At 34.5% G+C, this 17,534-nt stretch overlaps 2 protein-coding genes across 2 annotated transcripts in view; one reads left to right on the forward strand and one right to left on the reverse strand.

Annotated features, from left to right (window-relative positions):
* The first annotated feature begins 1,517 nt into the window (after window positions 1-1,517).
* On the forward strand, window positions 1,518-11,744 carry LOC115441810 (serine/threonine-protein kinase VRK1). The gene is made up of 6 exons (XM_030166720.2): window positions 1,518-1,885; window positions 3,430-3,499; window positions 4,535-4,731; window positions 5,879-6,095; window positions 6,814-6,987; window positions 7,835-11,744. Exons 1-6 carry the CDS (start codon window positions 1,667-1,669, stop codon window positions 8,506-8,508), a joined length of 1,551 nt encoding a protein of 516 aa, XP_030022580.2. The 5' UTR covers window positions 1,518-1,666; the 3' UTR covers window positions 8,509-11,744.
* A 95-nt stretch (window positions 11,745-11,839) lies between these two features.
* The window catches only part of LOC115441776 (insulin receptor substrate 1), a 33,597-nt gene continuing 27,902 nt past the window's right edge, over window positions 11,840-17,534 (reverse strand). Inside the window, exon 13 of the mRNA XM_037437077.1 lies at window positions 11,840-17,490. Coding sequence (XP_037292974.1) covers window positions 17,213-17,490 — 278 coding nt within the window. The 3' untranslated portion in view covers window positions 11,840-17,212. The remainder of the gene's footprint in view (window positions 17,491-17,534) is intronic.

The following is a 17,534-nucleotide window of genomic DNA, read 5'->3' on the forward strand; positions in this document are numbered from 1 at the left end:
CAGAAGTTATTATTGTACGATAGTGGGTTATACTCTCAGTAGATTTATAGGGCATATTTACAAAATTATTTTGGGCTAGATACGAAATAGTTAAGATTTTATAAACTGCAATTTCATCAAAACACTATTCACCACAGATATTAATTTGTGGAACTCAGCACACTTCACTCCTTCATATAATAGCCTCTTGCTACGCTAGCGCTATTGTGGTGGGTTTTTGAATTGCAATTTGTTGATAAAGCTGGATACTTTTTTAATATAGAGGATAAATTAATGGGACTCCTTGCCTCTACTCTTCATAGTTTACAGTTTTATACATACAAAATTCAATGGATTTGTCACGCACTACTTTCCTAGTCCAGGGCTCTATAAATATAATTAAAACCACATTACGGTTATTACATAAGTACACATAACATAACGCCTTGCGGCCATTTCAGGGGTAGGTAGATTTGTTATCATACCCACTATGCGATTTTTGCTTACTTATCAAAAAACCTATGTGTTGTTATTATCAACCTATTACTTAATTATTGTGCCCATATCGTTTGTTTATTAAATCACTTGTGACCTGCATAGTCCATTGTAGGAACAATAATTTTTAGATTACATATTTATTTTAAAGTTAAGTTTATCATGCATTCTATAAGCAAATCATCATATGTAAATATATTATACTTAATGGATTCGTGTATATTATAGTTTGTTTAGATATGAAAAATTTAATTTAAGGCTAGTGAAAATTGTGTAAAATGTTTCATCCTATTTAACAAACTAATCTGTATACCTACTGTTAATATATTATTGTTCCATAAATTATAATATTATTATTAATAAAGTAATTTTTTACATTATTACAAGATTTGTTTTATTTTAAGTACCTATATTCTTCATAGAAATGATCTCACTAATAGACCCACCTATTTTTATTTCTTGTAATATAAATACTTAGGTACGATGTGGTAGGTAGGTATCTAATGTTATAAAGTTTACAATTTTCAATCCCTTATAAGCTTAAACTTAGCACTAGACTAGTGGCCGCCAAGTGGTTTAATTTAATACTTCTAATACAATATGTTAGTCATAATTTTTATTTTGCCTCATACCTCTTATAAACTTTATTCCAAATCATACCTTCGGCTTCGTGCGCTAAATATGCATAAATACGGAAATGTAACTAATACGTACCATATTAGGAACTTTACTTTGGAACTTTACTAAATATTTTGCCGGTAAACGCTACGCTAACAGTGTTTTGTCTCCATATTTTTAGCATCTATAAAAAACCATTCAAAAAAGGATGAATATTAGAAATTTAAATTCCGAATGTATTAGAGTGAAACGCGACGCCTATCAACTCAATAAAAATTTGTGTATTTATTATCGTGGTTCAATAACAATTTGTCATGCTAATAACAATAATCATGTTTTCTCTTTCGCACATACAATCAATTCTAGTAAACCTTTATCAGCTGATAGACATGGAACGTGAATTTCAAATGACGGTTGAGCATGGAATAATGTCAGTTATTGTCAAAAAACAACGACGCCAAGATTGTTGACTTTAACCATTAAGTTTAATCTTTTAAATTGTAATACCGAGCTACATACACGTGTTTAAATAATCATTAATGTTTCAATTAGTGTACTAAGGAATTTGATAAAAATGGCCGGGCGAGGTAAAAAGGCAGGCGGGAAGAAAAAGGCGAATGGATATAAAATGCCAGCACCTATCCCCGTCGGGGAAGTGATTAACGATACTTTAATGAATAAGAAATGGAAAATAGGGCCTTCTATAGGAGTCGGAGGCTTCGGCGAGATATACTCGGCTTCAGCAGGCAGCCCTAGGAAGTCCGCTAACAACTATCCCTACGTGGTTAAAATCGTAAGTCGTGATGTATTTTTATAGTATTTTAGTTAATAGATAACTTATACAGCCTTGTTTTGCTTTTACCTTGATCACACTTAGCCAAGGTAAGACAGATAAGATCTATATTGTGCATATTTTACACATTCGAACATAGAATAATTATTGTGTGTAAAAAAGTGATACATACTATTCCAAAAAGTCTAAAATACATTCTTGATGAGGCTTATAATAAATCTAAGAGCTGTTGGTGTTAATTGAAATTTAATTGCGTCATGGTACTAAATTGTAACATATATACTAACTATAAAAATACTGTGTACTCTTACCTAGTAGGAAGTGGAATCAGTCTCAGGAAATCCATCGTCCACTTTTTAAGTTATGATATTATATTTCAACTTCTGAGTTGAAAGGGCTTGGAGCCCTGACTTCATTCAGCGTTAATTAATTATGACAAAATAATGAGCTAAGGAGATGTTAAGCACCATTGATAAAGATGAAACGGTCCTCTCACATGAGCTGTTACATTTGATTCTAATAGGCATGGAAAGAACACTTCAAAGAATAGAAATTCCGTCTAGTCTCTACAAGGTCCATTTATTATACAATCCTGGAAGCAATTTGCATACTTAATGATTTCTTATGTTTACGCGAATGTTAGACATTGAAATTAAACTAATTTTCGGATTCTATCGCAGTATTAGTGTTTTATTTTCTGACTGAGTCGTCGTCCCCCCCCCCCCCCCGTGACCATGAAGACTGCAAAGTCTTCGAAACGTCGGGAGAAAATAAAACACTAATACCGCAATAGAATCCGAAAATTAGTTTAATTTCAATTTGCATACTGTTTAACATAATGTTGCACTCTAGCAAAGACTGCATTCCCAAAATACATCACACATGTTAACATGGTTTTTGGCACAACCATTGGTTATGCCAATTTTAAATATTATTAAAATTAGTCAAAAACAACACGGTTTTACTCACGTATACAAAAAGTAGTCGGAATCGCCGACCAGTTTCGACCTATTAAGTAGGTCATCCTCAGGGGCTAATTTAATATGTCTCGCGTAAGTTTTAATAATATTATTATTAAAATTGGCATAACCGCTTTTAATAATTTTTGTTCTTAAATATTTAATACTAGCCCTCTACTATCCCCCTGCTGGACATGGCCCTCCTCTAGTTCTGAAAAGTTTTAGGCCTTAGTTTTACTTGGCTTGCTGTTGAGTTGTGTTGACAGAGTCCACATACCTTTAAATAACATAGAATTCTTAATCAAAGGTTGTGAGTGCCTGAAGCATTCACTCAAAAGTCCTGTGTGTTTGTATGAACTGGCCATTACGAGGATAACAAATGTAGGGTCAGGTTAAAAAAAAAGAATTCTTAGGTATGTTCAATGAAACTATGTTCTTCAACAGTTGCAAGAATTATGCTCTATGTTTGTACTGGAAGTACACTGACTGAAACCAATCATAATTACAGACATTTAACTTCGACAAACCTAAACTGGGATGCTCACAATGTGGATGTAATTCAGACATAAAACTATTACTTTGCAGGAGCCGCATGAGAATGGGCCATTATTTGTAGAAAAACATTTCTACATCAAAAATGCTAATAAAGATGACAGTGAGTTTTTTTTCATTGATGTTTTGGATGAATATTGTTAAAGGTACAATTGTGAGACGTGCCGCATACGCCGCAGCCGCGCGCTACAATATCACATTGCTCGGATTAATTTTCATAAAAATTCATAGAAATCAGTAGTGCCATTTGCAGCTTACAGTGTGACTCTCGTCTCGAATTTGTACCTTAAAGAATTTTGATTTTAATGTTTTGATTTTTCATATGTTACATACTATTTAGTTTGAATTTACACAAATACAATATTTAATATGACCTTTCTATAATCTATATTCTATAATTCTATTATTATGTTTAATTTCTATAATCTATACTATAAAATGTAACATACATAATAAATATACAGGAAATGACATGGCCTTATATTGGTAAGCTATATCATGTATTATACATAGGCATAGTAACATACAAATGTAAGCGGAAATGTCTAAATGCATAGGGAAACCCATTACAATGATAAAAACACACATAATACTTTTATCCCTGAAGGGGTAGACAGAGGTGCAACCAGAACACATACATTTGCCTTATGTGTTCCATATCTGGCACAAATTCCAAATTCCAAACTAATACCGAGTCGAAAAACCCAGTAAGTATCACTTTACCCAACCAGGGATTCGAACCCACTATCTCAGAGCGGTGATCGTACTGCGCGCCCAATATAAATACGCCACCACGAACGGTTTATTATCATAGCAAATTCTGCTCTCCTCCCATATCATGCTTTTCAGACAATGGCAAACGTTTAAAAGTTCTATCTTAACTATCACCTGTTTAAACCATAGTGAATAATCAGAAAAAACTATCTAGTATAACAAACAGTCTGATTTTTTTTACATTGGCCTATAATTTATGCATTTACTGTCTTGCATTAGACAGTATTGGTGACAAAATACCTAATCCCTACTTCCAAATGAGCCCTATAACCTATAATGAAAGAATTTAATATTATATTACTATGGCTATTTAAACTAAAACTATCCATAACAACATTTTTTTACATAATTATTCCATTGACAGTTTCAAAATTCATGCAAAGTAAGAAACTATCGAGTCTGGGCATGCCCACGTACTTCGGTAACGGTTCGCACGATTTCCAAGGGGAGAAATACAGATATCTAGTGTTGGAGAGGTACGGGAAAGACGTGTGGACCTTGTTCAATGAGTGCAACAGATCGTTCCCTACAACCACTGTCTTCCAGTTGGGATTACAAATGGTGAGTTTGAAATTACCGCACCCTTAGAACTAAGGTGATTTAACTAAAAAAAAACGATTTGTGGGAAATGAATGAAAAAGATTTGCAAAAAGTATAGAAGGCAATGAATTGGGCAGTCGTCACAAGTGAGAAACTGTTTCTATTCTATAATATTGTCTTTTTCTTGTCATAGGGTTATATATTTTAGATAATGCTTTGGAGGGTGAATTTTAAAAAATCTCAATATATATAAATTTTGGGTTAGGTCGCTTTAGTCCTAAAAGTGCGTTTGTTAATTTTTGTGTTGTTATACTATTGTAGCCAGTTTTATAAATGTTCAATTCATTTAAAATACTTCGCATTGGAACACTGATAGGCGATTCGGTTTAAATTTTATCTGTTTGAAGCAGTAAAAAACACAATGAAAGAAAATTTGTATGATCCATTTAAAGTTTTGTATAAGGATTCAGGCAATACAATTTTAATTAATTTGTCAAGTGTAGCTACAAGGTACTACTTAATAACAAATTGAATTGCTTCGAAATTACTCATCGTGTTATTGAGTTTACGTTGAGGTAAAATAAGTCATATTTCTGTGAATAAGTAATTAATTATAAAATATAAAATAAATAATCATTAATACATAATAATGTATTAATTTCCACCAATATGCGAAAAGTTAATACAAACAATCCTTGTAGTAAAGTAACATAAAAAATTGGCGCCCCATCACACCTGAACAATTTCACTGATATTGAAATCAATATGCGTACCAATTAATTATTCAGGCTTGTGAATTGAAATACGCATAACAATACAACAGTTCAAACATAATGTTGTATCAGTATTAAATGGCGAACATCTTTATTTACCATCTACTGAAAGATCTCACCATTTAGACAAAAAAAAAATCAAACAGTTGTTATTATTAACATTTATTAATCAGGTTTTTTTTTCAAAAATATAAAAATAACCAGTTTTTTCAATTACAGCTTTTTTTAAATATATCGTGTCTCAAATATAAATTGACGATTAAACAATACGGTTCAAATTCCAGTGATTATGTTCTATTTTTAAATATATTTACGATTTGTCGTTGCGATATTAATCGTACCGGTTTATCGTAACACGCTTACTAGATTTACACACTACATATCCATGATTCCAGTTAGACGTACTCGAATACATACACAGCCGTGACTATGTCCACGCGGACATCAAAGGCGCGAACATCCTAATGGGTCTGAAGAAAGGTACTGAGAACCAAGCATACCTGGTGGACTTCGGGCTAGCGTCCCGGGTGAACGACAAGGAGTTCAAACCAGACCCCAAGTGTGCGCACAACGGGACCATCGAGTACACCAGCCGGGATGCGCATTTGGGAGGTTTGTGACTTTAAAATGTATACAATTAACATATTATAGTCGTATAGTTAATATATTTTGTTACATTTAAGATATTTTTTTTCTTGGTTCAGTTAAGTAACCACATTGGACCTGACGATAAATATAATATTCAAATGTGCCTTGTTGTTACTGGAAATATTTTGCCCTACCTTTCATATCTATACCAGTTGAATCCAGGAAGTGGCCCGTCGTAATGAAGGAAATTGCTTTTGAATACTGACATCCAATATTTCTTTCATTACTGCTACTACAATTTTACTTTATTATATTGTTAAATCATTGGCGCATAATTTTAAATTAGCAAAAATTAAAAATACCTTTATCTGCTGCTGTTACTGAAGACGTTAGAACAACAATAAAAAAGTACGATGTAATAAAATGATGCCTAAAAAAGTTTTTTTTTTTTTTGTAAAACCTAAATTCATAATTCTGTTTTTCTAGCGGACATTTAGTATTCATTGATGAAAGTCAATATGTCGTGTAATCTACGTTCTATTTGTTACTTAATGTGTGTTTAAATTTATGCACAATTTGTGAAAATTTTAACTCGTCATAGTTTTGGCATTTTATAAACAAATCTTCTGACTGCACATTTATAATGTCTTACTTCTTCTACATTTTATTTTTTGGTAATCAAAAACTATTTTAATTTTAATGGTCTTCAATCTAATTATAACATCGATGACTTTAATCTTAGTGCCAACCATGAGAGGTGATCTGGAAATCCTGGGGTACAACATGCTGCAGTGGATCGTCGGGGAGCTACCGTGGGAGAAGTCACTGAAGGAACCGAAGACGGTTCAGAGCATGAAGGAGAACTTCATGAAGAACCCCAAAGCAAATATTACCAAACAATACCCCGATGTACCCAGTGAGTAACACTTGAAATATCACCAATCTATATATATAAAAATTAATCCCTATTTCCATTGGTCACGCCATCACGCGTGAACGCCTGGACCGATTCCACTATTTTTTTTTTTGTTATTGTCAGAAGGTTCTTATGAAAGAAAAATTTAAAAAAATTGCGCGGAAATTTAGAAAATTTAAGAAAACTTAACGACAATATTAATTGTACATAACTGTCAGTGGTTTGAAATAACTGTCAGCGATCGACAGAATGCGCGCGTGCATACATAGTTAAGACAGGACAACGTCTGTCGGGACAACTAGTATTAAATAATTATTTTCCATTAGAAGATTATCTTAGTCTCAGGTTTCCATGTAGATTGTTACACACGTACACACGCACGCCTTTTTTTTATCCCCGAATGGGCAGGCATAAACACCCATTTGTCACCGTGTGAATTTCGTCCGGCGATGTGATAGGGAGCAAGCTTATCGCGATATCGAGCAGAAATTCCAGACTTCGGATTGATACTGAGTAGAAAAATCAAATGCCACTGCCCCACTCGGGGATCTAATCCGAGACTCCACACTGCAGCCGTACTGACATACAACTACGCTGCCGTAGTTTAGTAGTTATAAATTGATAAGCTTGTTCTAAGTTGTTTCCGTAAATGTTAGAATATGTCGATTTACTGGAATGAGAGCATTCAATGTTCCTCTCCGGTAAGATTGAAAGCAAAAGTTATGATAAAAAAAATGCCTTTACTCTCTAGTTGCCTGGCTGAGTTAACTTCGGGCAAAAAACGTAAATCTAATACTCTATTTTTTACAGAACATAATAAGTCATTAATATTTTCCGAAAATTCCAGATGCTTTAATCCAATTGTTTGAATACATCAACACATTAAAACCAAAAGATATACCAGACTATACGAAATGTCGAGAAATTTTCGAAAGTTATCTCAAAAGCGAGGGCAAGACGCGTCAGAGTAAAATAGAATTTATAAATAGTAAAAATACGAAACCAGTTAAGAATACAGACAAAGAACTCGAACCAAAGAATTCTCTAAAGAAAGTAGTTGTTAGGAGACGTGGCAGACTAGCTAAAGCACAGAGCCCTGAGAGCGACAATTGTGAGAATGAACAGCCTGCCGACATAGCAGAAACAGTCAAAACAAAGAAACGAAAGTCAACAGAACCGCATGTAAATGTTACTATTAAAAAGACTAAAATGCCCCCTAAAGCAACACCACCGGTTAAGAAAAACCACAAGAATACAGCGACACAGACGTCTGTAGAGAAACCCAAGCGGCGGGTGTCTTTTGATCTTCCCGAGAAAGATAAGGACTCAAGTCAAGAAGTTAACTCCAGTGTGGACATATTCGACGATTCGCAAGAGATTGAAGAGAAGAAAGTCAAGAGGAGGAGACGACTTTTGAACACGAAGATAGTGACAGTTAATCGTGTTGTTAGAAAGAAGACAACTGCAAGGAATAAAACTTCAGATACGCCGGCGACTGCCAACGGCAGATCGCCTAAGTAGACACGTCTTTCAAACTTTTTAATGTTTTTCGTATCATCGAATAAATTATACATTATTTAATTCTTTTCTGAAATCTATTATAAATCTAAGCTAGTGAAATTTGGAATTCAAAATTGGTATAAATATATGGACTATTGAATTAACATCTTCATTGTCTACCAACTCTTTCTGGAATGGAAAGTGAGATCAATCATATAAGCACGCATTCATACGATGATACGAAACAAACAGTATTTGTAGGTGTTTTGTAAACTCGAACTAAAGGACAATTTTCTAGGGTAGTTGTTTTTACTTTGTACAAAATCTAGGTGTAGAGGAATTTCCAACAGTTTCTGTCTCATGTACCTTAACCGGTGCCATTTATGTTAAGTTCCGTGCACAAACTATTTATACAGGGTGTTCCAAAAGGTTGCATTTTTGAATCAAGTCTTATAATAGTGAAGCAGTTTTTTTCAAAATACATAGGTTGAGAGTTTACTTGTTTTTTTATTTCATATAGTATGTTGCAGAAATCTGGTCAAAACTTACTTTTGGGACACCATTTGCTTTTGTTTTTACATGTCTCATACTGAATCGATTTCAGTATGAGAAATTGGTTTTCTTTGCGAAGATATGAATTGTTTAAATTAAAGCTTTATAATCCACCGACTCAGTGCCAATTAACTCTCCACCAATTTAAGCAATGGTATTTTTAGTTCTTTAGCCGGTTCAAATCGTGAGCTGGGTTTATGTAGGAGCTGAAAACCAAAAATAGTAATAAGTGATTAGTGACTAGGGTTGCCACCCGTACATACTTTATAAAAGAGTATTGCACGTTGTTTCGGGAATTGTATTCTATATTCGATAAGAATAATAAAGTATTTTTGCGTACTTTGATGGTTAAATGACAGCAAGTATTAAAAAAAACCTGTTTATATATATTTTTTATTGTTTGCATTATTCGTCGGCATTCACAGAGAGCGAGAGTTTAAATTTTGTGTTGAAAAATACCAAATGGCGAGATTAAAGAATCATTGAATACGATATTTTATTTGTCTAAACTAAAGAAAAAAGTGTTTATAAGAAAAATTATAAAATATAATTAATTTGTAGGAACTTTATTTTAATACCATGTATTTTTTTCTATCTATAATTTAAAAATGTACATTTGCTGAAAAAAGGTGGCAACCGTAATTGTGACCCAGACGTTACAATGAAACCATTTAAATTGTCTTCAAAATATGGGTTTTACAAATTTCTTTCTATAGGTATCTATTGAAAACTACGAAAGACTTCAAACAACTCAATTTGACACAAATATTTGTTTCAGTCAAATTATGGTAAGGTCAGGGTGCCCTATTCCGTCTACGTGGGCCTATCCGTCTTTTTGCAATTACTGGTGTACTAAACGAAAGATAGTTTTGCTAACCGTATAGGTAAATAGGGGATTTTTTTACTCTCACCTATACGGCTATCGAAGCTGTCTTTCGAATAGAAAGTCCGTATTGGCTAAGACGGATTTGTCCTTATAGACGAAATAGGACCCCTACCATATCTTAAATCTAGATATAACCACAGTATCAGCACTATTAACCAGCTCACGATTAGCTCCAATACCATAGTTATTAATATAATACTTGTTATATAAGTACCTACTACCTTTTAATACAGTTATATTTAGAAATAATTATTCCTTAGCGTATTACTTAATATATAAAATATATTTCAAGATTTGGCCGCACACAACCTTGTAAGGGAAACGAAATACCGCTGTAAATGGTCGACTGGACTCGCCAATTAGAATCATGTTGAATTAATTCGCCTTCTATATATATGAAACTCCAGTTAACGAACGTGTCGAAGTGTATGACCACACAGAATATTAGCGATTTGCTTCGGCACGCCTTGACTGCTCTGGTCGACGCCAGCCTTAATAATTCAGTTATATCTGTCACCAAAGCTGTTTTTCAGTTGCTAGATGTAAAACGATTATCTAAACCAGCTATACTCAACCTGCAGCCCGCCGAGATTCCAATTAGACCACCAGGCTTTAAAAAAACTTAAATTTATTGAAACTTTACCCAAGACCACTTGAACTATATAACTATATACTGTATGTTATAATAATAAAATTATTCAGTAATTGTGCATACTATATCGACGGATAAAAAGCTAATTGATCTAAGCAACATTTCTTTTCGAAAAATTTTAACTTGGTTAAAAGTACATAGCAAAAATTCTGATTTTAAATATATGTGAAACAGTGTCGCAAAAAAATGTTGCTTAAGTCTCTCACTCGTCGATATATTTAAATATAAATTTAATTAGGTTCTTAGATATTGAAGTAGGTATATACATTTATGTTGTGGCCTAGGACACCACAACTCTGAAAACCACACTAATAAAAAAAGGTTAAGCAAGGCTGTATTAGGCCTCAAATTGCGCAGTTCCTTCGTGAGACCTCGCAGGGGGAGTGTGACCATAGCTTTAGAATCGGTAATCCATAAAAACCGATAAGTATTGTGCATTTTTTTTTTAAGAAATATGTCAGGCCAGGCGTAATTACTTAAGATACGAGATTGGTATGTAAAAGCAAGAATAAACAATCAAGAAGACGTAAATATTTCATGGTTAGCAACATACGTGGTCGTTTGTGAACAGTAGGGCTTTGCTTACTATCGAGCCATAATATAAGAAAACCCCCTGAAGAACCAATAGCTGGTTCGCAAGATTTGGAACACAGTCTGTGTTACACAACTATTGAATGCTATGATAAAAAAAGTCCTTTACGACTGCTGCAATTAATGAATGAAATTGATAAATCATGTCTTGCATTTGAGAATGTGGTAATTATTGTTTAATATTTTTATAGCATAATAATGATTTTAATCGATTACCACAAATATTTATAGATGTAATTATGTTAAACCATAATGAATGCATTTGATTTCGTAGCTTAAACGGGGCGTCCGATTTCGGGAGAAAAATTCCTAAGAATTATTATATTCAATGATTTATCGTGAATGGAAAAGTGAATTTGTTAAAAAAATTGAAAGTTAAAGGCGATATTAATAATGTAACATACCATATATTGTAATGTTTATTTCAGTATTTCGGACACCCTGTGTACGAACAAATACATTCCCTTGTATTGAATTGTTTGCAATTGTTTCGCTGCGACTGTTGACAGCGCGTTGTTAGCAGACGGTGTGTTTGTCTTAAGTTAACCATTGATTGAAATAAACAATTTTTCCTCATCTATGCTTATTTATTTGACATCACCAGATAACCTTGTTTTTTTTTATTGTTCAGACTATAGTTTAGAAAACAAAAGGGTAAATGAAAGCAATAATTGCGCAAATCCAAAGCTTTTATTTCCATTCTTTTATTTACAATATAATATGAAAGTAAACAAAATGTAACGTACCAAATTTATTTAATTTAGAGAAGGTGTCGCCGCCGGCGGGCGCGGCGCCCCTTACAAAAGCTACATTACACTATAGCGCAGTGACGTCATAACGTACCGTGTGATATGGCGGCGCGCGTCTCACGAGCGCCTTGCATCCAACCGACACGAGCCGCTGGGCGCTGTACGTTGTACGCGGACGAGACGAGCGACGTGACGAGCCACGCGCACACGACGACACGTCCTGCACCGCGCTCGTCACGAGACGTTAGATGTCGAGTCTGCCCAGCATTCGCTGGCTACGATGTCCTCCAGCCGGAGCGGTGCTCGCGGCAAGAATAGACAAAGCGGTGGTACCTACCCAGGCGGTCTCACTAAACCTGCCACCTAGTAAACTTCACTCCAATTATCTAATGGCAGTAACAGCGGCCAAGCTAACGTCGACTAAAACACATGAACGGTAGTAGCACCATTTGTAAAAAAATATTCTCTTTATATTTCACGTATCAAACACAACAGAATTTCTTTCACATTTGCTATTACGGTGGTGCCGCGTCGCAAGCCCTGGCAGCATAGCGTGCCGTCTCCCTCGGCGCGGGGTCGGTCGGACCTCGCGTGTGCCACACGTGTGGGCTGACCGAGCCGCGCGCCTCTCCCTCTGTGTCCTACGCGTTACGTTACATTAACTTACATTTATAACCTTATAAAAATCGCTATTTATGCCGTTACAGGAACATTTCATTTTATGCAATAAATCTGTTAAACTTGCAATGGGACTAGTATAGATTTCTTAACTCCGTACGTCTTGTCATGACGCCGCGGTCGCGCGGAGTTTCGGTAATTTTTGTTTGTATATTCACTAAGTTATAAATACAGTAAAATAAGGCCGCATTCACACTAGCTTTCGATGTAGTGCAGTAATCTCACCAATGTAAATGAAGCCGAAAATAGCTTTTACAACGTGCTCGCGGTACGTAGAGCATGCTTACATTGTAAACCACCGTTTGTGACATTGCACTGTGTACAATCATTTATCTACATGTATCAACGTCTATTTGTTTATAAAACATTTTTCTTTAAGCTGCAGTCATACTACAGACTCCGTCGAATAATCTAATACAATTTGTTTCTAATTATAAATATTAGTCAAAATAACTGCATTATGTAAGCACGTTGTAAAAGTTGTTTTATCCGTCTAACACGTTAATCCTTACGCTATCCATTATTCTGTACCCGTCTATGCTTACTACCTACATGTGAAAAATCAACACTTCTTATACTAAGTGGAATAAAAATAATTACGTGCGCCAGCGTCCGTTTTTATCTCACTTTTATTATTTAATATATATACTATTTAAATAGCCGAATAACATTAATATGAAATATACATATAATAAAGAAAAGTATGAAACAATAATTCGTACCACGAAAAATATTTACATTCAAAATTAAAATATTTTGTAAATATACCTTACGCGAGTAGATAGGGGCAGAATAATCATAATTAAAAACTCTCACTAACAATTGATTTTAGTTCGAAATATGAACAGCATAATACAAAAACAAACATTTTTTAAATGAATACCTCATAATGACAAAAAAAACGGACGTCAGCACGTTGTTACACTTAAATATGATAACTAAATAATTGCGAGGTGGCAACAGCTATAGTATTGGCTTATCTAGATGGATGTATGACGGGCCCTAATAAAATAATAACATTCATTTTAAAACACCACGTTAAATAAACAAATCATCATACTTTGTAAGTATTTAATTATATATGTATCAAATTATAATTTCACAACAGCAACCTAAGCATTATTTCCTTCACGTTTTACGGAAACAGGCAATACAACACAGTAAATATGTATATTTTATTACTGATTCAATTTTACGTAATGTTCTTCTAATACGAAATATATAAATGAAATATTTTTTCCATTTCCTCTTCCTCCCCACAAGCGCATAACCCGTTCATTAAGACCCGTCATTGCCATTCACTCGTCGAGCGAGAATTTATCTAAAAAAAAAAAACAATATACAAAACGTAAACGTAAAACAGTGGCTATGCCGAATTTCACTATACTACAAAATACCATCCAGTTAACGAGTCAAGAGTCCGTATAACATTAAAATAAACGAATCGGATATTTTTACATCTAAAAAAAAATTCAGCAGAAATCTCTTTCACTAATTTTACGTCCGACAAAATCACTTAAAACCTACCATAGTAACAAAATTCTACTATTTTCTCAAAATCCTACTATTATCTCACATTTAACTATTGTCTCTGAAATAACAATTTAATCACTGTGATTAATGAAGATAAAAGAAATTTCTGCTCGCCATCAATAAACAAAACAAAAAACTTTGCCTAATAGTACATTTACAATAATGAATTTAACAAAAATCCTTCGTGCAATATTACATTAAAGCTCAAAATATAAACGGTACAAAACTAGGATTAAAGTCATTACGAGAATTGTTTTTAAGACTTCGTTCCCTTTTTGTTATTTCAAATGAAAAGCCAGGGCGAGAGGGACGCTGAACAAAAACAATTTTGACGCATAGATAACGAAAATATATTACTCGGAAGTGAAGCGAAAGGGCAACGTACAAATATGTGAAAAATACCAATAACCAATGGTTATAACTATAAATTGTATGTATCAACTATACACAAAAAAAAACTGTAAAAACCCTAGTAGTAGCTCTCAGCTAAACTTTATATGTTTTCATATATAATATATTAAACTAGTACATTTCGCAATCTAAACTCGACAAGTCATCCGTCACAGTCGCCCTCGGCAATAAATATAAAGTTATAAAAATTTGGTGTTGACTCAGTCAGACATTATGCAGGTCCCGTGAACGACCACGTGCGACTTGGGCAACGTGTACTTATGATGAATACATTTGGTTATTGACGTCACAACAGAAATGAGTTTTGGGTTTCCTAAACATCTAGGTTTAACAATATTAATTTATTAGTGTCATTCTGTAGCCTCCTGATGTAAAATCGATGGAATGCTGCTTCCCATTGTGCTAACACAGAGGACGCATGCCACCGTGTACCATCTTACGACATATTTATGGCGGTTGGGTGGCTAGTACACCAAAAACAGTCGTAGGGAGGCATTAACAAACAAACAAGTCAATATTACAACATGGGAACATGTCGTACCGACTTGACATGATGGATGAAAATTGAGGAAATGGTAGATATTTTTGTACAATTTCTATCTTCGAATAGTCAATGGTAATGATCTTCGCACATTTAAGAAAGTGACGTCAGTAACCTAATGTCGTGTACTGCCTTAAGCTGTCACCGTAAGTGGTTTTTGAACACACAAGGCGATTAGATTCGGAGTCGGAATCTGGAACATTATTTTTTAGATTGTTTATTGAGTCAGCAAGAAGAAACCTCAGTTTTTCGACTATTTTAGCTTGTGCAATCACTGGTTTCAAGAATTGTAGCCAAATAGAGTAAGAAATAATCTATTAAATTAAACAATAATATTTTGCTATTATATATAATTACTTGCTGACTCATTTCACTACAAGACTATAAATATACACTATTTAATCAAGCAACAGATTATTGTAAGTCTAATTTATTTACGTAATACACGATATTATCAATTTACGTAGAAAACTTCACGGGCATTAATATTTTTACAGTAACTAACCTATCAACAAAGTAAGTAGAAGGCAACAAAAAAACATTTTAAAGTAGATTTGACAACAGGCAAACAGCTGGGCTTTATAACTAGAAAAGTATGCGACTAAATTGATAAAAATACGGACTTATTAAGTGAGATAATGGTAGAAAAATATTTTAAAATATCTAAAATTATTTTAGTGGACTTTGTTTGGAAGTTTTCTACTAAACCGGTATAGTCAATACGGAACGCGCTACAGCAAAACGTCGGCCAACGGAGTAATCGAGCCGACATCTAAACATACTAAACATACTCTCCAACATATTTATAATAATTTGGATTTGAACAGTTGTAAAATAACATTTTCATTTTCTGAACACATTGTTTATGGAAAAATACATTTGAAACTTGAATCACGTCGTTAATTAAACGTTTAAAATCAATAAATATTTAACAAATAATTATATGGAATAATTTCTACTATTTTAAAATTTCATTTTTGTGGTAATATTTTTGTAAATGTCATGCTCAAATGTATTTTTCCTTCAATTTGGTTCCGACAACGTGATTGTATAATATAAAACACTCAAACATTTCACAAACTTTCTATATATTTTGTAGATATATTACACAGTGTTCGTGAAATACTGATAATAAGGTTATTTAACAAATTTAAATATTTTATTCTATTTATTAATTAGTCTTATGTCCTAATTTCTATCAATATAACTGAATATCTGAATGCTTTCAGGCACCTTATTTACTTTTTAAATAAGCTATTCAGTTTTTTACGAACACCATGTATAGGAAACAAAAACACTGGGAATTGATTTATTTGTATAACTGTTTACAGTCACGTGCCGGACTACAACAAACGATAACTTTGTAAAAATAAATATATGTAATATATTTGTGTGTGTGTGTAGTAAAAAATTGCACTGCACTCCAATTTGGAGCTTATCAGAACACAATAGGCAGTATTTTAGCGGGAAATTGGTGCGTGTACTACGTTAGGCCTCTCTCACAACCGTGGCATATACATTAACATATAATAGTCCGTCTGTACTCAACACCATGACCGAACCGTCGCCAGTGAGCGTCTCTCACAGAACACACAAACACCGAATAGTAAATTACAGCGAACTATCGCTGAACCGTTCCGGAGTAAAAAAAAAAGTTCAATAAAATTAATAACAATCGCACTATATTACGTTAAGCGACGTACAGTACGAGCCGCCAGGCGGCGTCCACTCGGCAAGCCTTAGTCCATTCATTCAACGCGTCACTAGCGGTCCTCTCTGGACTTACATCCCGTATTATAATTCAAACAAAGTCTTTCCACCACGTCTTATGGAAATAGAATACAGTAAATACCGGTTTCGGACCTTTATTTACTGTATCTATATACAAGCCAATTTGTAGCTTTATTTTGTGTTGACGCATGCGTGCGTTCGTGGCGTATATTACGCACACAGATGATCCAAAAAAGCCACTTTTAAATGATTGAAGAATGTATGTTTCTTTAAATTTTGCTTGAAAATATTTAAAGGAACATGTAATTGTTTGGAGTCATTTAAAAGCGTCCTCTCTGTGATCGGTGAGCTGTATGAGGTTGGTTGTATACCGGTGGCGGCGGCGGCGGCGGCGGCGGCGGCTAGGCGGTGTCTGCGTGCAGCTGCTCGCTGCGCAGGAAGTCTATCTGCGTGTAGGCGCGCGGCGCGGGCGGGCCGGGCGCGCGCCGCGGCTCCAGGTCCAGCGCCGCGTAGTGCAGCGCGCCACTCACGCTCACGCCGCTCACACTCACGCCGCTCACGCTCACGCCACTCACGCTCACGCCACTCGCCGACAGTCGCTTCTCCTCCCCTACGCTAAAGCGCGCCGGCGCTCCGCCACCCGCCACTACTACGGGCGCGCCGCTTGTGCTCTCTAATGCTGGAAAATTACATATGTAATTAATAAAAAATATATTATATTTA

Source organism: Manduca sexta, chromosome 10, assembly GCF_014839805.1.
Source record: "Manduca sexta isolate Smith_Timp_Sample1 chromosome 10, JHU_Msex_v1.0, whole genome shotgun sequence".
In the NCBI taxonomy this organism is placed as follows: Eukaryota; Metazoa; Arthropoda; class Insecta; order Lepidoptera; family Sphingidae; genus Manduca; species Manduca sexta.